We start from the raw sequence: 22,778 nt of genomic DNA, 5'->3' as shown, positions 1-22,778 counted from the left end.
ATATGGATGGTGTATATAACTTTAAAAAAATTAAAATGAAAATAATTGCAAGAGACTAGTGTAGTGGATTATGTTTATAATTTTTCCAGCACTCATTAGTCTAAAGCAAGAGGATTACAGCGAGTTTGAAGTCAAGCCGGGCTACATAGCAAGTACCAAGCCAGCCAGGACTACATGATAAGACCCTGCCTCAATAACATTAAAATCAAAATTTAAGAACACACACATTAAAAATAAAGAAAGAAAGCCGGGCATTGGTGGCGCATGCCTTTAATCCCAGCACTCGGGAGGCAGAGGCAGGTGGATCTCTGTGAGTTCGAGGCCAGCCTGGTCTCCAGAGCGAGTGTCAGGACAGGCTCCAAAGCTACACAGAGAAACACTGTCTCAGAAAAAAAAAAAAAAAAGAATAAAATAAAAGAAAGAAAGAAAGACATACTTGGCACACACTCCACCAACTCAGCTGCATCCCAAGAAAACAGATTTTAACTTATGAAAAAAGAGGCCGTGAATTTGGAAGAGAGCAAGCAGGGTTATATGGAAGGATCTGGAGGGAGGAAAGGAAAGGGGGAAATGTAATTATAATCTCAAAAATAAAAGAAATAATTTTTAGAAAAACAGTTTTTAAAAGGCCAGGCATGGGTTGGTAAGATAGCTCAGTTGATAAAAGTGCTTGCTGCAGCCGGGCGTTGGTTGTGCACGCTTTTAATCCCAGCACTTGGGATCTCTGTGAGTTCAAGACCAGCCTGGTCTACAAGAGCTAGTTCCAGGACAGCCTCCAAAGCCACAGAGAAACCCTGTCTCGAGAAAAAAAAAAAAAAAAAAAAAAAAAAAGTGCTTGCTAATCAGCCTGGTGACCTGGCTCAATTCACATGACCCACATGATAAGGAGAAAACAGACTCTTGCAAGCTGTCCTCTGACCTTCACATGTATTATGGCATGCATATGCACACATGCACCTCACACAACCAACAAACGAGTAAATGCAAGAAAAGGAAATGTAAAACCTACGCATGGTGATGCATATGCCTACAATCCCAGCATTCAAGAGACTGAGGCAGGACTAGAAGTTGTTTGAGGTAAGCTTTGTTGCCTCCACAATGAAACTTTGTCTTACAAAGGAAAAGAAGACACACATACACAGTGTCTTAAAAACTTACTTTTCTTATTTCTCCACCAAAAACAACTTAGCATGCAATCTAAATTAAACAGGCTGACTTACTATGTAGACCAGCCACAGTACAGGAAGAAAAGATATCTTTTACACTTCACTTTTAGTAGCCCGATCCTTCCTTCTGAAATCTGAGCCACCGTTGTCTTTGGCCACTAGAAACATTACTCACCCTACAGCTGTGGAAATAGCCAATACTATCCAATAACTGGTTTATGACAGAGCTTTAGATTTAGCTAGCAGTGCTTCCTCCCGTCCTGTGAATTAATAATCTAAGCCAAAAGCGGAGGAGAGCAAGTGCAGATGGGCAGGATATCCTCAAATTATTTGCTTTGCTTTTGATGTCATTCCAGAGAGAAATCTAGTGCCTGATGTGCAGTTAGAAATTCGAATTCAGCCCTTGACACACCTTGGCTAGCAGGTCACAGGTAGGGTTGAAAGAAAAGGTCCTGCCATCCACTCTCCTCACTACCAAGTGGGAGGCCTTGAGCTTCTGCATCAAGGGAAATGGGCAAATGCTGCTTTCTAGGGTCACACACTCCTCTACTAATCTTGGTTCAAGAGAATCCAACTGAGTACACAGCATGCACATTATTTTTTCAAGGACAATAAATAGTCACAGCCAAGAACCTCAAAATCTACTTACACATATCTACTATTAAGTTCTGATGACATTTCAGTGTTCTTACCCACTTTGATGCAGAGTGTAATGCAATAATATATGTAATTCTCTCCCTCTCCTAATACACATCAGCAAATCTCAGTAGACTTAATAATATTTATCAGATAGCACGCTTGGTACTAACATGATGTGTATTAGCTTTTATTATGACGTCAAACCACTTAACCTTTATAAGCCTGTTATTTTGTCTATGAAAAAAATCTTGTTACTGTGTTACTTGTTGCTAGGGTAAGTTTTAAAGAACCAAGGAACAAAAGTATACAAGTGCAGGTGCTTCATCCAAATCATACCTCATACTCTCTTCTACCCTAGCCAGAGAAGTCTAAAATCTTGCGAATGATGGTCAGAATGCCCAAATAATAATAGTAAGGCTACTGTTACTATTGCTAATATTGTTAGAACTTAGTATGTCCAAGGAATAATTCTAAGGATCATGCACACAATTTAGCTCATTAATCAATCCTTATAACAACATCTATTAGGCAGTGTTTAGTGGAGAGATGGAAGAGGCATGCCTAGGAAGGGCAGTGCTCAGCAAAGGCAGTTAGAGTCAATTGGCTGGTAAAGTCTGGAGACCCCCACCTGTCAGCAGCAGCCTGTACTGAGGGATCCTCTGAACTGGCTTTAGCAGATAGTGCTTCAGGGCTAGGTTGGCACATCGTGGGCTCATCTGAAGGGAAAAGGAAAAAAAAAAAAAAAACTGAAAGTAAACTCATTGTTTTTTCAGAAGCAGAGTACAGGCCGAAGCACTTAGGAAGTCAAACTTTGAAAAGCCAGCAACTTGGAAAGAGAATTCACAGAGGTGTTTCCTTCTGCAAGACACAGTGGTGGTACGGTAAGGGAGAGTGACTGGAACCACCAAGCCATTGCTCAGGAGGCAGAGGCAGGTGGATGAAGGTCCAAGGACAGCCCTGATTGAAAAACAAATTTGAGGCAAGTCTGGGTAACAATGTACAATATTATTTTATCACCATCAAATCAAGTTTGCATCTCCAAACTTTCAGCCAAAACAAGACTTTAGCTGACACATAAAGACAAAGTTTTTTTAACTTTGATGCTAAAAGTGTATTTACTTAACAAAAAAATTATGTTCCTTTCCATTACTCTATGTGAAGTTGTCATACAAATGCAAGAAATTGTTGGGTAGAAATAATAAATGTTCACTCAAATTCACCAAGACAGAAGGCAGAATAGGGCAGCCAGGGTGGAAGAGAAGGACAAGTTAATGTTTAATGGCCATGGAATCTCGATTTTGCAAGACTAAGTATGCTTTAGAAGGATGATTACACAATATTGTCTATATACTTCATACTACAGTAATATACTTAAAATGGTTAAGATTATAAGTCTGTGGTATACACATTTTACCACACTTCAAAAATAAGAGTAATCTGTTTATTCATTTGTCTATTTATTACTTGTGTGTGTCTGCAGATGCGTGCACACGTGCGTCAGTGCTGGGTGCACACATGCCATAGCATGCATGTTGAGGTCAGAAGACAAGTTTCAGGAGTCAGCTCTCTCATTCCACATGTGGGATCTTGGGGATTGAACTCAGGTGGTCAAGTACTTGCCAGCAGGTACCTTTACCTTCTGAACTATCTTGTTAGTCCTTGTTCTGTTTTTGAGAAAGGGATTCCTATAGTCCAGACTGGCCAGGAACTCATTATGTAGCTGAGGACGGCCTTGAATTCTTTGTATCTTTCTGCCTCTGCTTCCCAAGCACAGGTACAAGTAGCACACCCAGCTGATGAGACTTGAGAGCCAGGACTTTGAGATCAGTCCAGCTACAGAGTGAAACCTTGTTTCAAGCAAATTAACTAGCTAACCAACTAGCCAAAATACTGTTTACCTGATCAAAACAGCAAAATGTGCAGTAATGGATCTTCAGAATTGAATCTTGGACTGTTTGAGTTTTCATTGGTTTGTTTGGTCAACTAATTCTTTCTATGATTTAGAAGAGGTTACATTTGAACACATTTTTATTCAAAAGTGTTCTTTTCACTGACTATAAATGATTAAGGCATAGAAGAATAAAAGGGAAAAAAGTTCAATGTTATATGGTAGCAAATACCTCGAATTCTCTAACAACCGCAGCAAATCCTGGATTTTTCTTGCACTGCTCATCCAGCAAAGCTATGTTCTTATCAAATTCTTTGATGTATGTGGAATACATTTTTAAATATGGCCCCTTCTTTACGAAGATATCGGCAATTCTTTGTTGTTCATTCCTATACATGGAGGGTACACAAAAACATGAAAGCGGTCATTAATGTGCCCAAGGTGCAGATAAGCCATCAGCTTATCCTTTTCCTTCTTCTTGAAAACATATCCTAAGATGCTGCTCTTCACCATTGCCCCTGCCATGAACACATCTAGTCCAGACTCTGCCAGTTCCAACCGGCCCCACTGCTTCCATTCTGGTCCTCTCTATTCCATTCTTTGTTGCAGCAAGAGTCGAAAAAAAATTAAAAATACACATCCTATTATGTAACTTGCAATGATGCCTTCTTTTCATTGTGTGTGTGTGCGCGTGTATGTGTGCGCGCGCGTGCGCAAATGGTATCACTAAGATACCCAGAGTGGTCTTGAATTCAAGACCTTCCTGTGATTACAGGTGAGTGTCACTACACCCAGTTCTGAGGACCCTCTATTACACTTAGAGTAAAAATAAATTCCATGCACACAAGGGCTACTATACTCCTTCCTGTTTGTCTGATCAAGGTCATGTTCTCTTCCTTTTCCTTAGACTCCAAAGCTTCTTTATGCTCTTTGACTATACGGAGTCTATTCCCAGCTTGTAGCCTTGTACTAATGGTTCCACATGCCTGGAAATATGGAGCCCTTGTAGTCTCCCCATCTCATATTCCCATGTCAGTTCACATGCTCCACATTGGGAGGTGGGGGTGGGGCTGAAATCTAAACACCTTACATGTGCTAGGCAAGCACTTTACTACTAACTATATTCCTAGCCCATGGCCCACTTTCTTAGAGAACCTTCTTTGACCATCTAATCTTCACTAAGTACCCCAGCATATTATCAGTTTCCAAGAATCACAAATGTTTTTTCTGATTTTTCTTGTCTATTTACCTTGTCCTTCTCCCCACTAAAATGTCTGTTCCATGAAAGTGAGACCTTTGTATATTTTGTGTACTATGATATGCTTGTCATATGTAGATTATCAACTAGCACTTTAGATACTCAAACCTCAGATAAAGAAATACTTCCTAGGCATGGTGGCTCACGCCTGTAATTCTAGTACTCTGGAAAGAGAGAAGGATTGCTGAGTTCAAGATCATCCTATACTACATACTGGATCCCAAGCCAGTGCAGCTACAAAGTTTTTTGTTTTTTGAGACAGGGTTTCTCTGTGGCTTTGGAGGCTGTCCTGGAACTAGCTCTTGTAGACCAGGCTGGTCTCGAACTCACAGAGAACTCTGCTTCCTGAGTGCTGGGATTAAAGGCGTACAACACCACTGCCCAGCCAAAGTGAGGTCCAGTGGCCTCAGACCATGTCTTTCCTTATGGAGCAGAGCATGATCTATGTATGGCCTGGAGATCAAGATGGAGAGTCAGTTCTGGCTAAGTGTGTCCTTCATGACAGCAGAGCAGAAGTGTCACTGTGGCTAGGTGCACAGGACCAAGATTTTCCAGATCAACAAGGTGGCCTCTGCTCCATGTTTCCCAGGCAGAGACAGATTGCACACCAGCTTAACTATCTCAGTATCACTCTAGGTCCTAACCTAGAATTTCAAACTTCTGTTTTATGAAGACTGGTCCCTCTCTATCTGGTCTCAGGATTGAAAATACTATAATTTCTCTAACAGTGTGGCCCTTAAATTGGTCTTACTAAGACAAACACATAGACTTTGATCTACATATAGAGTATTTGGTGCTCTTAACTGCCCTAATCTACAAATATATGACCTCAGGGATTCTTGGATGATAGGCAAACCTTTAAGCTAAATCCCCAGGCCTTTTTATTTTAAAAATAGTTATGGATTGACTTACTGATTTATTTTGAGTGGGGCGTAGATGTGAGGTCAGAGAACAACTGTGGCAATTAGTTGCCTCCTTTCACCATGCAGGTTCCAAGGGCCAAACTCAGGTCAGCAGGTTTGGTGGCAAGCACCTTTACCCATTCCATTGATTCATCTTGCCAACATGTCTTTCACTTTTTGTTTTGAAACAGAGACTCATTAAGTTGCCTGTGAAACTCAACTTGTGGTCCTCTTGTTTCGGCTTCCTAAGTATTTGGGCTTGCAAGCCTGCTCCACAAGGCCCAGTGAAAAGACTATTTTAATAGGAAATACCTTATTCAAGATACTTGAACTATTTTGTTAGCAATAAGTAAAAATTTATATATGAGTGAAGCATTGTCCTTTTCATTAGTTTAGTCTGGTTCTCAGGAATGCTTAATATTTGAACACAGACCATCTAGAGGGCAAAACCTGAAGAAGTCTTTAGTATAAGCAAGAAATATTTAAACCTCTGTATATTACTTATGCAAATATGCCTATAACCAATTCAGGATAATAATAATATAAAATTCTGTAAAGAACAAAGGATAAAATACAGAATTATTTTGGTAATGGTAATTATTTTCACTATAATTTTAACAAATTATACCCTGTCCCAATAATCAAACAGAAAAACAAAACAAAAATTTAAAAAAAAAAGAAAAAGAAAGAGAAAAAAGCAAAAGCTAGGTTGGTTGAGCATGGATACAAACAAGCATCATTGAAAAACTTTTAAAATGACATGCATTTAAATCCAGCATACTAAGGTATGGCCATCCAAAATATTCAATGTACAGATAACTGCCAAGAAAATTCAACATACTGTAGCAACTGCATAAGGCAGCACTCTCTCCCCCTGGCAGGGTCTCTGTAGATTGTACACTTTGGGGAAACCTGAAACTGTCTATGTCTTACCAGCTCAGCATTCTTTCCTCCAGTTCCTTCAGAAGATCCCGGTTGAGCTCATACAGCTGAGGCAGGTAGTACAAGATCTGGTTCAGGATCCGGTCCTCAATCACAGGCTTCCCAAGTTGCCTGGATGCATGGGCTACAGCATCCCGGAAATCCTAGTATAGTCAGGAGTAGTAAAGTCACTATACATACTTGTAACTTGATGGAAAGCTTTTAGCCTAGTCATCCTCTTCCCTACGATGATCTAAATCACAAAACTATCTTACCTTGCAATTAAACAAAAGTGCCTAAAGGTTGTTTTGCAACTGTAGGAATTAAAGTCACTCTTATGCTATCATATAAATATAATTCCTCTATTTTTTCACATGGGGTGATAATGTTCCTTCACAAGGCATAAACTAGAAAACCCCAGTGCTAGGCAGGAAAAACCTCTGAGTTGTTGGTCAGGGAAGTCTAAGAGACTCCCAAAACAAGACCATCTGTTGTCATTATCTTTGGTTGCCTTCCGAACTTGAAGTGAAGACCCTACTGCTAAAGACACCATACACTTTGGACACTGAAGTTGGAGGAATCAAGTCAGAATTGACCTTGAAGCCTCCAACCTGAAGACTAGTTTTCATACTATCTGAAAGTGCTAAACAAATTTCCAAGGAAGAAAAGCAATTAACAATCTTACCCAGATGTAAAGCCTACAAAATGCAACAATAACAGGCTAGGCAAGACATCCCTAAAGGTACAATAGTAGCACTTTCATCTTGGGGGTAACCAACAACTAACTGGATTTAAGACCTGTTCAACAAGAGAGAAATCATACCTGGTAATGTGTAAACCTAGCCAACTACCTGTGGCTGGAGAGACCAAAGACCCTATAGAAGAACCTACTATGGCCACATTTCTCAACTGTGATATCTGTTTTGGTTATGAACCTGTCTACATCTGGACTTAACTAAAATCCAACTATGGAGGGCACACTAGTAATCAACTTTTGCTTAACTTGAATATGAAGATCCACTTCTAATCTGGATCATGAGGAGGAAAGATACATCTCTAATCTGGGCCACACCTTCTGGAAGCCTATAAGGACATAGAAGAAAATGGCCTTTGTTTTGCTCTTTGCCTGCTTGCCCTTGCTTAAATATTGATCTTTATATCCACAGATATGTGTAGCTCTTACCCCTCATCAAAGAAGCTCTCTTTTGCAAATAATGGGGCCTATTACAGAGATCTATAATTGTCAGAATATAGAAGTAAGTGATTGTAGGATGTCCGGTCCCAACTGGTTCACCTACAGCACAACCCTTATACTTAAGGCTCAGGAAACACTGGGAAGAATGGGGAGATGACTGCAAATGCCAGAAGACCAAGACATCTGTTTTGAGGTAGCATCTTCTAGAGGTGACATATTCATGAAATCACAACATGTTGCCCACACAAGAATTGTGTAACGATATGAGCTGATATGCCAACAGGGAGGGGGAACCCTCAAAAGGCCCAACACGCAAATGAAGAACTACCAGCAATCAATGGCTTCTAAAAGGGAAGAATCTGCTTTCTCCACGGAATAATCCTGATAGGTTATACAATCCCAAGTGGCCAGTCCTAAAAACATGTGCATATGAGCAATACTAGGTAGACTCAGTAAGGTGTGTGTGCATGTATAATAAAAATAGGACATGAATTTGGGAGTGTGGGACAAATGAGGATAGAAGGAGTTGGAGGGAAGGGCAAAAATTATGTAAATACAGTACTTATGTATGAAGTTCTCAAAAAATATTTTATTAAATTCTTTTAAGTTCCCAGGAGGTCTTAACTAATCACATTCTGGATTTAAGAGGCCCTCATCCCTGTCAGTAGTCGTTTCCCAAACCTGGAGCCTCTAGCTGAGACTTGTAGAAGAGGCACTTGCTAATCAGGATTCTAGACCTAAGCCTTTGCTTTTGGCTTCTGTGTTTCCTTGGGCTAGCTCTGGCTTCTTCATTTGTTAAACAGCTTAGTACAATACTAGTAATAAAGTCTAACTGGGTGGTGCATATGAAACTTTCTACAATATATTTGGTAAAGAGTCAACACAACACTCTAGTCTTAATGCTTCTCTCCCTTGAGCCAAGCTCCCAATAAGCTCACCATTTACACTTTAAAAATACACAGCATATTCATCTTCTGTTCTGTCTAAGACTACCAGTGTTGTATTCTAATATAGGTCACCAACACCACACCCTATCACTGCAGAGGAGAAGGAAAGGGTGGGGGAGGAGATAAGTATTTGCCTAGACTTCATTGTCCTCTGAGGGTGGGCCTCAAGATCTAAGTTAAACAATAGTGGGATCTCCCAGCTGTCCAAGACTCCAGAACAGAGGTCCTGTTCCTTCTCCTAACAGCTTGATTACAAATCCTAAAGCAAAATCTGAAGAAAGAAGCTCACTAGGCTTTCTCTTTACTTGCAACTGTTTTCCCTTCATGGATTTACTAGGCAAATCAAACTGAAAGGAATAGTGTTTCCTCTGTTGATTCCTTCAACACTTGGCCCTAAAATACAAGTTAATCAAGAATATTTCTTACTTCTTGGTGGGGGTGAGGGTGGTAGAATAAAAACAAACCCCAAACTCAAAAATCTTCACACATACCCTAGAAGAACAGAAAGGATCCCTATACAAAAGTACAGTTAACTTTATTTGCAGAGCTGGGAATTAAGTCCCCAGCCTTCCAAAGGTAGGCACAATTTTACCACCAAGCTATATACTACCAGCTCTCTTCAATGTTTTCTTTGTTTTGTGACAGTCTTGCTGAGACCAGGCTGGCTTCCGGAATTCACAATCCTCCTGCCTCAACCTCTGGATGACTGATACTATAGACTTGCCAGTATGGCCTCAAAGTTGCTATATAATCAAGGATTACTTTTAACTTTTTTGATCTTCCTGCCTCTGCCTCTGCCTCCCAAGTGCCGGAATAACAGGCCTATACCACCACAACCAGTTTACTAGGTGCTAAGGACTGAAGCCAGGGCTTCCTGAATGCTAGGCAAAAACTCTACAACAGAGCTGCAGGCCCAGTCGCCTCACTTCTTAAAAAATGCTAAAAACTTTTTTTGGAGGCAGAACCTGGGATTCATTCATTCATTCTCTCTCTCTCTCTCTCTCTCTCTCTCTCTCTCTCTCTCTCTCTCCTCTCCCTTCTCTCCTCTCTCTCTCTCTCTCTCTCTCTCTCTCTCTCTCTCTCTCTCTCTCTCTCTCTCATTGCCCAAGTAGTCACATTAATCTAAAGGGAATACCTTACCTACACTAGCAACTAAAGAACCAACTTGTATAACTCTACTAATTAGTAGAACAAGAATTTAGCTTGCAAATGCTCTAATTTAGAAAAACCACACAAGCATCCCAGAAACCAAACTGATAGCAGCCAGATTCCATCCCTGACAGCTTGCCTCAATCAGCCCTGGCATTTGCAAGGAGAAAATGCTGCTACTTAACACTTCTGGAAGCTATTAGCTTGTCTCCTATGAAGGAACTCTATGGGACACATTTATGAATCACATCCCAGACTGTAAATATTCATGAATCACACCCCAGACTGTAAGTTTGTTCAAAGCTCAGCAGGTAAACAACTACATGTTCTTCTACCAGTTTGGTGATTAAAACAATTCCAATGCAAGAGTTCCTGCTCAGCAAACAATAAGCATGCTCCTTTCTTCTTGCAAAATTAAGTGAGGACTATTCTGGTCCCTTGGCAGCAGAGTAACTTTTGTTTTCCAACTGGAAGGTATTTCCTCACCATGACAGTGACAGCAGATGATAGCTGCTAAGTAACTTAAGAGCCAGTCTGACACAGCTTCTGCCAGACTTTGCATTCCATGTCTTCCACCTCTGCCAAAAGGGAAACTTGTTTATTTAAGATACATTTAACAAAGACCAGCCAAATCCAAAGTAGGCTGACCAATGACATGCAGGCCCTGGTCACACACCTGGCAAGGCTTGATTTTTTTTTTTTTCCCTAAGAGTACAGCATGCTTGGGACAGCTTTAGATGAATTGAAGCCCAATGATACCGTTTTGAAAATTATGATAGTAGCTCTAAATAAAACAGAAAGTTTATTTTGTACTTAAAAGAGAGCCAAAGAAAGCCAAAGGTGTGATAAATGGCATATGCACATGTGTAAACCCAGCACTGAGGGTGGGGGTGGAGAATGGCCAAGGCAGGAGGAATGCTATGTGTTTAAGGCTACATACATGTACATAGCAAGACCCTGTCTCAAAAAAGAACAGTTAATAAGGACCATAGGAACTTCAAGGGTTTGGATCTCTAAGACCCACAGTTTTATGTTCTAAACAGGCTTTTAACAGTAGTTCTCTGCTTTACCAAAGTGGTCAGGTCCATGAGCACTTCTTTACACAATCTAGCTTTACTAAGAACCTGCCACCACCTCCAGAGTCTGGCCCTCTTCCTCACCATCTCCCAAGCAGCAGCAGATCACCCTTCCCTCACCTGCTCCTTAATTTCTTCTTGGGAATCTTCTACCCACTGAATCTCACTTTGCTCCTTGGCTATGAATTCTGCGTTTGGAGTTAATTCCAATCTCTTTGTCACTGTACAATCACTTCAACAGCACTGGTATGGAACCTTATTGTATGCTTAAATAATAATAATAATAATATAATATATTATAATATACAATATATTATAATATATAATAATTATATATTATTATTATTAAAGGTGGTACATGCCTCTCTCTGACCCCAGCACTTGAGAGGCAGGGGCAGGTGGATCTTTGAGTATGAGACTGCTCTGGTCTACATAATAAAACTCCATGACAGCCAGAGCTACATTATAGAAAGACCCTGACTCAAAAAAAAAAATTGTTTTAAATATCACTAAATAATTATTTTCACCTGAGGCTATTATTATTATATTATTAATATTATTAAATTATTTTCACAGGTCTCTTGGTGGCTTTTTGAACATGAGTGTTCCCAGCTGGGAGCACAGCTTAGTGTAGAACACAAAATTCTATGTTAAATCCCCAACAGTCAGTTCCAAAAAGGGCATTCCTACCTCCAGGCAAGACAACCAATGCCAGAGTCCCAACAAGTAACTTAACAGACAACATAACTGCCTCCACAGAGCATGGTGGCCTCAACTTTGCTTCTTTTACTTCTTTGGCTCCATCCGCAAAAGCAATGCACTCTGATCCCAGAGCCAGATACAACCAGTTCCACAGGAACTACAGATAATCTTAAACTTCTCAGCTACTCACAAACCTCAGCCACTGCCAAAGTGGTACCACTGGAGGGAGGTCACAACTTTTTTTTTTTTTTAAATAAAAAAGATGATTACAACAGTTATTTTCTTAAATCCCAAAAGCCAGGATAATTTGGGAAAATGTGATGATCTTTAAGAACCACAAAACTAGCCGGGGGTTGGTGGCACACGCCTTTAATCCCAGCACTCGGGAGGCAGAGGCAGGTGGATCTCTGTGAGTTCGAGACCAGCCTGGTCTACAAGAGCTAGTTCCAGGACAGCCTCCAAAGCCACAGAGAAACCCTGTCTCGAAAACAACAACAAAAGAACCACAAAACTATTTTGGGCAGAAGCATCTAAATTTGCCAAAACTCTTTTAACTACACCAATGCTGATGAAAGTGAACACTGGTGCTTCAGCAATGAGACCCATAGCTTGACTCTGCATTCTGGCTCCTGGTTAACAAGCCTGGCTGTGTAGCACAGTGGAAGAGCACTAGCTTACATCGTGGGAGGCCCTTGGGTTTGAAAACCAGCAATGGGCTGGGTGATGGTGGTGCACGAATTTGGTCCCAGCACTAAGGAGGCAGAGGCTGGCAGATCTCTGTGAGTTCCAGGCCAGCTTGATCTACAGAGTAAGTTCCAGGACACAGGCCCTAAAGCTACACAGACAAACCCTGTCTTGAAAAACAAAACAAACAGAAAAAAGAAGAAGAAGGAGGAGGAGGAGGAGGAGGAAGAAGGAAGAAGGAAGAAGAAGAAGAAGAAGAAGAAGAAGAAGAAGAAGAAGAAGAAGAAGAAGAAGGAAGGAAGGAAGGAAGGAAGGAAGGAAGGAAGGAAGGAAAGAAGGAAGAAAACCAGCACTGGAAAGGAGAGTAGGGTGGGGAGACAGAGACTGCATAATTAACTAAAGGAGGAGGGGAGATGATATAAAGGATTAGACAAACTCCAGACATTACTAACATCAACTACACATAACACTAACTCTAATAAAAACCTACCGAAGTCAAATTACCTATGATAGTCACTAAATGCATGTTCACGTTAGACTTTTTAGAGATCTAAATAAAGCATATCACACCATACATAAGAACCAGAATAACTCCAGCTTTTTACAATATGCCCACTCCACCAACTCTGATCACCCGGGGAAGACCTGAGCAAAAGTCAATGCAAATGAGATCTAGTCTGAACATCTGAGGCACCAAAGCACAGAGCAGATGGCCCTGTCTATAGAGGCAGGCTTTCTATCTCCAGAACCAGAGAGGGGTGTGTGACTTCATTATCAGCTGTCCCAAGCAGCAGGCTTGACCTTGAGGCATTGTTTAGCCATTATGTGAGCCTGTGAATTACAAAGCGCACATGGACACAGGGACAGACAGGGAGCTCACAGTAAGTAAAAATCATTTAAAGAAAAGCAAAGCAGCTGCAGTGGTCAAAGGCTTATGATAGATATGCAAAGATAAAAGGGAGAGTGTCAAGTAAAAGTAAAGGGGGAAGTCCCCGTCTCAACAATGTGACTTTGGTTTTGTCTTGTTTGCTGAGGCAAAGGCTTGTTATATAACCCACAACTGTCTTAAACTCATGATCTGCATGCCTCAGTCTCCTCCGTGCTAGGATTATGGGGGTGTAGTGTCATGCTTTGCTGACTCTGTTTTTAAAATGAAAATATTTTTTCAGGTGAAATGATCCTTCCTTTTCTGTATGCACAAGTCAGGCTGTGCATAATCAGCAATGCATTCAATGCAAAACATAATTGAAACCAAATGTTTGTGGCATGTTTCCAACCCTCTTTAATAACATTAATATATGATGTTCATAAGAAATCTAAGTAAACATATCCAGCTTCATTTTTATCTTTATAAGATGAAAAACTAGAGTTTCTCTGGTTTCCTAGGCAGCTGAAAAGAATTCTGTAGGCAACAAATATGCCCAAGGATCACTACATCCTACAGATATGCTATAAATAGCAATGGTTAGGTTTGCAAGCAAACATGTAAAATTTTTACACCAAGAACTCACATAGACCAGACTTCAAAGTCTGGCTTTGACATTTAATAGCTGGCTACTTTTTTTCATTTAAAATAAACAAAAGAAAAAAAACACTATTTTAAGTCAAAATAAATAATTGGTATGACATAGTTATATAATACACTAAAAGGTACATAAAGAACACTCATTAAAAGGCCATTTACTTAAAAGATTTATTGATTTAGCAGGGCAGTGGTGGCCCATGCCTTTGATCCTGACAGAGGCAGGCAGATCTCTGTGAATTCAAGGCTAGCCTGGTCTACAGAGCTAGTTCCAGGACAGGTGGGGCTGTTAAGTTGAGAAACCCTGTCTCAAAACAAAACAAAAAACAAACAAACAAAAATTTTGGTAATTTAAATAATCACATGAACATCACTTAATACCCACAAGTCTTTGGAAACTGAGAAGCAAAGATCTGTAACAGCCACAGAGAGAAAGAAGATGACAAACCAAGGTAGGGAAGACAGTAGCAAGACAAATATGCTGTTAGTAATGAACTTCATATATGAGTCTTAATATGAATAGAACTGCTCAACAATGAAGGTAGTGGCTATGTTAACAGGAACTAAAGAGAGGACAAACCATGTGTCAGGTACAGAAAGACAGACACCGTGTCATCTCATTCATATGGGAAACTGAACACAGTCAATAGTAGAATGCTGATGGCCAGACGTAGGGAGAGTAGGGGAGAAGTGTTAGGAAGATGTTTATCAGTGGATGCTAAACAGGAACGAGAAACTCTAGCTATTGTACAATAGATAAAAGCAATTGGTGTACCTCTCAAAAAGCTAAGATAAAGGGTTTAGAAGGTCTTCTCCATTAAAAAAATAATAATGACTGTTTGAGGAGATAAAGGTGCTTGCTTAGCCTTATTTAAACATCTTGACATGTATATGTGTATTGAACATCACATGGCATTCTAGTTTTAAATACAAGTTCTATGGTTTAAAATTATTAGTGTATATATTTTTACTCTATTTTAATTTTATTGAATAGATTTTTTTCATAAAATATATTCTGATTACAGTTTCCCTTCCCCCAACACCTCTGATGTCTTTCCCACCTCCCCTCCTATCTGAATCTACACCCTTTCTCTTGTTAGAAAACAAACAGGTATTTAAAGAATAATAATGTAATAAAATAAAATAAAAACAAGCCAGAATAGGACTAAAGAAAGAAAGGAAGGAAGGAAGGAAGGAAGGAAGGAAGGAAGGAAGGAAGGGAGAAAAGAAGAAAGAAAGTGTTGTGGTTTGAATAAGAATGGCTCTCCAGAAAGGATGAGTGAGGGGAAGAATAGAAGAAAGGACATATGATAGGTAGGGTTTTAGTTGGGGGCGTGGTAGGGGAGGACGGGAGGGAGAAGGGAACTGGGATTGTCATGTAAAACAATCTTGTTTCTAATTCAAATAAAAAATGATTTAAAAAAAGAGAGAGAGAGAGAGAGGCAAAGCAACTGATAATTAAAAAGTTCACAATTCAAGCAGGGTGTTGGTGGCATACAACTTTAATCCCAGCAATGGGGAGGCAGAGACAGGCAGATCTCCAGTTCAAGGCCAGCCTGGTCTATACAGCAAGTTCCAGGACAGCCAGTGCTATACAGAGAAACTCTGTCTTGAAAAGACAAAAAACAAGAACCCCACATTCTATTTGGCATTAGATATCAGTATGTGCAGGGGGCCTGGGGTCTACCTTCCTGGGTTTAGATATCAGTATGTCCAGATGGCCTTGGGTCCAGCTTCCTGGGTTTATTAAGAGTCTATGTGCTGGTTAGTTTTGTTTTCAACTTGATACAACCTAGAGTCACCTGGGACAAAGAAACCTTCATTAAGGAACTGCCTGATCAGTTGGCCTGTGGCCATATCTTGACTCATCATTGACTAAAGAGGGCACAGCCTATTATGGGCAACACCATCCCTAAGCCAGTGGTGTGGGCTGTAGAAGAAAGCTAGCTGAACATGAGCTAGATTGTGAGTAAGTAAGCCATGTTCTTCCATGAGTCCTCCATGGAAATCCTGCCCTGACTTCCCCAATGATGGATTTTAAAGTGGAAGTGTAAGCCAAAGAAAGCCTTTCCTCATGGTGTTGCTTCTGGTCACAGTGTTTTTATCACAACAACAGAATGAAACTAGAATTATTCTATCAGATTGTTGTCTAAAATTGTAACGAGCAATCTGGAGGCTGAGGCAGGAAGATCACTACACCTTTGAGGCAGGGATGGACTAAAGTGAGACTCTGTTTCAAAAGTGAAGGAGGGAGAAAGACAGAGATGGTGAAAGAGGGTAAAAGAAGGAGAGAAGAAGAGGGCTAGAGGAATAACAGAGACAGAAAGAGAGAGAGGCAGACAGTCAAGCAGAGACAAATACAGACTATCAAATTTTCCAGGGAAGGTATGTCTTTAGCTAAAAGAACTATTGGACTTGAGCATTTAGTGGCACACATGTGAGGGATGTTTGGGATATATTGCCAAAATATAACCGAAACAGAGTAACAACACTAAAAGCACTTAACTGCCAATGCATATGGAATCTTGTAAAAACTTGCAAGGACAAAAGAAGAGAAATGTACCAGAAACATACAGTTGTTTCCTAACAAGTCTGGTCAAGCTGACAATTATTTAAAAAGTTAGCTATAAAAATGGCTGTCTCAAGTGTCACCGGGCGTTGGTGGTGCATGAATTTAGTCCTAGCACAGGGGAGGCAGAGGCAGGCTGATCTCTGTGAGTTCGAGACCAGCCTGGTCTACAAGAGCTAGTTCCAGGACAGCCTCCAAAGCCACAGAGAAACCCTGTCTTGAAAATAGGTAAATAAATAAATAAATGGTGGTCTCAAGTGTCTGTGTTTCTGGTAACTATTTAGAGAAGAAATACCCCCAAAAGACACATCATCATTATGTGTGCTGGAGGTATAGTTTGGGTGAAAAAAAAAGAGAGAAGAGGAAGAAGGGAAGGAAAAGGAGGAAGTGGAAAAGAAGGAAGCAGCAGCAGCTGTCATAGCTCATTTATTATGAATAGATAGAAATTGCTGAAGACATATTTTCAGAAATCATCTACATATATCTGGATGTAAATAAGATACAACTTGTAAAATGTCTATTATATATAAAGTTAGTAAATATATACATATATAAATATTTATTATAAATTTAAAATATACCCAAGTGCTGTGGAATAATCCTTTTGTACACTGTAAAGATTTGCCACTCAAATTGGTTTAATAAAAGCCAAAATAGCTGGTAGCCAGGCAAGAAGTATAGGAGGGATAACCAAACTAAGGATGCTGGGAAAAGAAGGGCAGAGTCAGAGGAGTCCCCAGGAGACTCAAAGAGAACAAGACACACTGGAGGATAGGTAAAGCCACCAACCACTTGGCAAAAACATAGATTAACTGAAATGGGTAGACTTAAGTTGTAAGAGCTAGTTAGTAAATAAGCCTGAACTATTGGACAGGCATTTACAATTAATATTAAGACTCTGAGTGGTTACTTGGGAAACACCTACCAAGACACAGAGAAACTCTGCCTACAACGAAGCACTAGAGAACACATGGGTATATTTTGCTTGTTACCTGTGCTAAGAACCTTTAGGGTAGGAAAAGGACAGGACTGATTATCTTAGATTTGAGAAAAATACTAGTAGATACTTACAATATGCAAAAGTTTTAACACATCCACAAACCTGTAAAAAAAAAGGAATAAAAATGTTTTAATAAGCCAACTGGGAAGACCATCTTCTGATCTGCTAACTTGATACCTACACTTTCTCTGAACTCATGATCTCCTTGGCAATATGATGAACTTTGCTTTTCATCCCAGTATCTTCACCCTGAAAACAAAGAATGCATTGAGAAAGCATGAATTCATCAAATACGGGATCAGCTAAGAGCTGGTTCACAAAATCCACACTCAAAGGCAAACATAGGGAAAGATTAATCAATACAGAAATAGCTGAGAGAAATCAGGAATGGGGTTGGGGGAACACACATCCTTAATCTTAGTACTTAGAGATAGATATATCTCTATGAGATTGAGGCCAGCCAAGTCTACACAGTGAGACCCCCAATCAATCCATCAATCAACCATCAATCAATCAAACAGCATCAAAGGTTAAACATGGAAATGTCATATCCTGCAAAGAAAATACCTATGAGTATCACAAACAGCCCAGTGAGGCCTTGTATATAAGTAATCCCAACACACAAGAGACTTGAGGCAGGAAGATGGTGAGGTTCTAGGACAACTTTGACAACAATATAATACTGAATAAAAAAAATAAAAGCACTTCAGATAATGCATGAAGATGTGTAATGAAGAACTATTAATGGGTTGCATAAGTCAAATCACTCTAATTCTGAAAGTATAATTAATTAAGGCTCTTCATGATAGTATATATCTGGCATCATCCCACAGACATCATTTAATTACTTCTTGGTGTGACTATTAAATACCACAGCAAGGACACAAACTGTGCATGTCTGGGAAAGCAATGAAGATGACTTGGAAAGCGCTTCTAAACATTTAGGTGAGTTTGTTTTGTTTGCAGGGGTCAGCTATAAGAAATTTCCTTTTCCATTTTCTGAAAGATCTGAAAACACAATTCCTTAGTGAAGAGGAATAAACAGTAAATTAGGAACAAGCAATTAAAACATTGACTTGAGGTGAAATGATAGCTGGAAACAGGATGGGGATGTAAAAGCAGTACAAGTTTGCTCAGCAATACACAGGCCTTAACCTCTCAGCAGAGCATATATGTATGTACACATGAACACACACACACACACACACACACACACACACACACACACACACACACACACACACACACACACACACACACACACACACACACACAAATTAAAATTAAAAAGCAATTTCTGCTACTATGAAAAGGGAAAAACTCCAGGCTCCATTTTGTAAAGATTTTCCCCCATTGGTGTTGCTTTGTTGTTTGCATTCTTTCCAGTGCTGGCAGCACCAAGACAGTTATTTTGTACTGCTTCAAGAACTATTGAGCAAGGAAATGCATAAACCGTCACCATGGCAATCCACTAGTCATTCATTAACAGAACTGGGGGGAGGTGTTAAAGCACTGTCTCTCAGAATGATGTGCCATCCTAGCAGATCTACTTAGCACTGTGACAGTTCAAAGTATTATCTTAGTTCTTCACTTTATCTAATTTTTTTGTGGTGTTAGGTATCCAAAAAGGGGCCCTTCAAAATGCTAGGCAGGTGCTCTACCACTGAACTACACCCAAGCCCTTTCTTAGTTCTTGAATTCATTTTCACATGGTTCCATGTCAAAACAAAGTTATAAAATAAATGTAGTTTTAAAATGAGTCAACTCTCTGGGAGAATACATTTTAACAATATTTAAAATGTGTGACTGCTTGCACTCTGTACATACTTTAGAATCCTTTTATTTACTTAGCTAAGCATAGGTAATGCCCCATGAGTAAACTGGGTAATCATTCTTAAATTTTCATTTCAATTTGTTTTGCTTCATTTTGAGACAGGGTTTTGTTATAGCCCAGGTTGGCCTCAATTCACAGTCTTCCTATCTCAGCCTCTTCAGATCAGGGAGTACAGGCACAATCACACTCAGTATGTTTAGACGTATATGTTTATATTCCTATCTCAGCCTCCTGAGGTCAGAGATTATAGGTACAATCACACCTCAATATATTTACATTTGTATGTTTACATTCCTATTTCAGCCTCTTGATGCTGGGGAATATAGGCGCAACCACACCTCAATACATTTAGATATTGTGCTAAATGTTCTTCAATGTGTTTAGATTCTGAATTCTGTTTGTTTATTACAATACTAAGGACTGATCTAAGAGGTACTGCACATGCTAGGTAAGAGTTCTACCAGGGAGTTTTCATACTCAGCCCCCCCAGAATCTGGGCATATATTTATGTATTAACTTACCTATTTTAATGTATTATGTGTGAGTATGTGTGAACCAAGCACATGTAGAAATCACTGGAGGCCAGAAAATGGCACTGGGTTCCCTGGAACTGTCAAGAAATAGTTGTGAGCTGCCATGTAGGTACTTGGAACTGAACCAGTGTCCTCTACAAGAGCAGTAAGAACTCTTAACCACTGAGCCACCTCACTTGTTCCTGGAAATTTCTTTTTTTAATTGTAGTTATGTCTGTGTTCATATAAGTTAGAAATGTGGCAGAGGTGGGGGGAGTACTTTTTTTTTTTTTTTTTTTTTTTTTTTTTTTCGAGACAGGATTTCTGTGTAGCTTTGGAGCCTATCCTGGCACTCCCTCTGGAGACCAGGCTGGCCTCGAACTCACAGAGATCTGCCTGCCTCTGCCTCTCAAGTGTTGGGATTAAAGGCGTGTGCCACCAACGCCCGGTGGGAATACTTATTTTTATATTCACTAAAATAAACACTTTTGAGACCATTATATCATAAACAGTAGTTGTAGCCATAGCGATGAATATAGAAAATATATACACTAAGAGCAGAAGACCAACTATAGAGATTGAAAAGTTGATTATTAGAGGAGTGGGGTTTATGTTCAATAGAAGAGTGCTTGCATAGCATGCTTGAGGTCCTGGATTTGATCCTCTGCAATACACCTGAAAATGGAGTGAACTGAAAAGAAAATCCAGAGTTCCAATTATTAATCTAAAAAGTACTGTATCATTGTATCACAGGACAGGGAGATGGCTACATCGAAACTGTCTAGCTATAATACTTAGCACAAAGCAGGTTCAGTGAAAGACCACTCCCCCAAGGTGAAGAGCAAGTAAGAAAGACATCTGACATCTTGGGTCTCCACAGACAAATACACACATGTACACACACACACACACACACACACACACACACACACACACACACACACACACGCATAAAATTAGAAATTACTGTATTAAATAGTGCACCCTTTCCAACCTCTGGTAGTAACCTTGACACATCTTGCCAACATCCATTGTTAAACACACACCCAATGCAATTAATTGGCTGGACTCAAATGGCAGAGACTGGACTTAATCTCCTGACCCTCTTGCCTTTATATCCTGAGAGCTGGGATCACAGATGGCTGTGACGGTAACCACTGATCTTGCAGTTTCCTTGTATTTGTCCCTTCCATGTTTTCTCTTATTACAGAAAAGTTTGTGTGCAATACTAAGAAACACTTCTACTGATATAGACTGTTCTGCCAAAAATATTCAGAGAAGGCTCTAACCCAACTATTTATGAAAAGAATATTTAAATGGCAAATGGGATGGCTAATTTTGCTTGGAAAAATACTTGAGAAGAGGGCACCTCAGGGAGAAATTGCCTCTAAACCTGTGATAATGTCTGTGGAACATTTCCTGGATTGCTAATTTACATAGAAGAGCTCAGCCCACTGTAGGCAGTACTCTCCTAGGACAGGTAATCCTGAGCATCACAACATACAGCCCAATGTAAGCCTGGAATGAACAGAGCCAGTAAGGAACACTGCCTTGTGGTCTGCTTCAGTTCCTGCCTCCAGGCTCCTACTTTGAATACCAGAACTTTGGCTTCCCTCAATGGTGGACAGTGTCCTGTAAACCAAATAAACCCTTTCCTTTCCCACGCTGCTTTTGGTTATGCTATTTATCACAGCAACAGAAACCAAACTAGGACAACTGACTACTCATTCAGCGTACATAAAAATGCAGTCTAATTAGCCTAATATGTTTCACTGTTTTCCTTTTCCTTTGCTCTCAAATTGTTGCTAAAGGGATTTGACTTCTGGCCCCATTAGCATCCACTTTTCTAAAATGGGTTCTTGAATGAGTAAGACTAATAGGTTGCATAAGTTTTGTTCTGACCGGGCGGTGGTGGCGCACATCTTTAATTCCAGCACTCGGGAGGCAGAGGCAGGTGGAGGATCTCTGTGACTTCGCAGCCAGCCTGGTCTTCAAAGACAGTTCCAGGACAGTCTCCAAACCTACCGAGAAACCCTGTCTCAGGGGGAAAAAAAAAAGTTTTGTTCTCAACTCCAACCACTCATCTTCTACTACATTTTTTAAACAAAGGCAGAGACATGGCTAACATTCATCAGGAGACAAAATCTGACCTTGCAGACAAATCTCAGACAGGGGACTACATATGTGTTTGCACACATGTACACTTGGATAACTGATATTCTGAATACTTAACAAATCAATGCTTTTCTAATAACCTTATATATTCCTTCTCACCATTCTTAACTATAAGGTTAACGCTAATGAAGTACAGTACATATTTTTTTAAATTAGAAATTCATTGAATGGCTAGGAGTATAGTTCAGAGATGCACAGAAAGTTTGAGACCCTGCATTTGTTCCCTACCACTGCTCCCACCCACCCCCACCCCCACAAACCCCCAAATCAAGAAGGTATGGACTAGAGAGATGGCTCAGCAGTAAAAAGCATTTGCTGGCCAGGTATAATGGCACATGACTCTAATCCCAGCAGGCAGGAGGCAGAGACAGGCAAATCTCTGCGAGTTACAACCTAGTCTATATGAGAGTTCTAGGGCAGCCAAGGCTTCATAGAACGACCCAGTCTGAAACAAATAAACAACACTTCCTGTTCTTGTGCAGAATTGGTTTAATTCCCAGTACCCAAATGGCAGCCCACAACCATCTATCTGTAAGACTATAAGATTATTTCCAGGAGATCCAGTGTCTTTGCTGGTTTCACAGGCATCAAGCAAACATTCATCCATATAAAATAAATCTTTCTTTTATGGTATAATTA

At 40.0% G+C, this 22,778-nt stretch overlaps 1 protein-coding gene across 1 annotated transcript in view; it reads right to left on the bottom strand.

Moving 5' to 3' along the window:
* Fgd6 (FYVE, RhoGEF and PH domain containing 6) overlaps positions 1–22,778 on the bottom strand; it is a 122,784-nt gene that overhangs the window by 47,894 nt on the left and 52,112 nt on the right. The window contains exons 4-8 of the mRNA XM_027392647.2: positions 17,800–17,867; positions 17,690–17,720; positions 6,787–6,938; positions 3,926–4,082; positions 2,434–2,521 (exon numbers count right to left, since the gene is read on the bottom strand). Of these exons, the coding sequence (XP_027248448.1) occupies positions 2,434–2,521; positions 3,926–4,082; positions 6,787–6,938; positions 17,690–17,720; positions 17,800–17,867 (496 nt within the window). The remainder of the gene's footprint in view (positions 1–2,433; positions 2,522–3,925; positions 4,083–6,786; positions 6,939–17,689; positions 17,721–17,799; positions 17,868–22,778) is intronic.

Source organism: Cricetulus griseus, assembly GCF_003668045.3.
Source record: "Cricetulus griseus strain 17A/GY chromosome 1 unlocalized genomic scaffold, alternate assembly CriGri-PICRH-1.0 chr1_0, whole genome shotgun sequence".
NCBI lineage: Eukaryota > Metazoa > Chordata > Mammalia > Rodentia > Cricetidae > Cricetulus > Cricetulus griseus.
The sequence above is the reverse complement of the archived record's forward strand: the minus strand, read 5'-3'. Positions and strand labels throughout refer to the sequence as shown.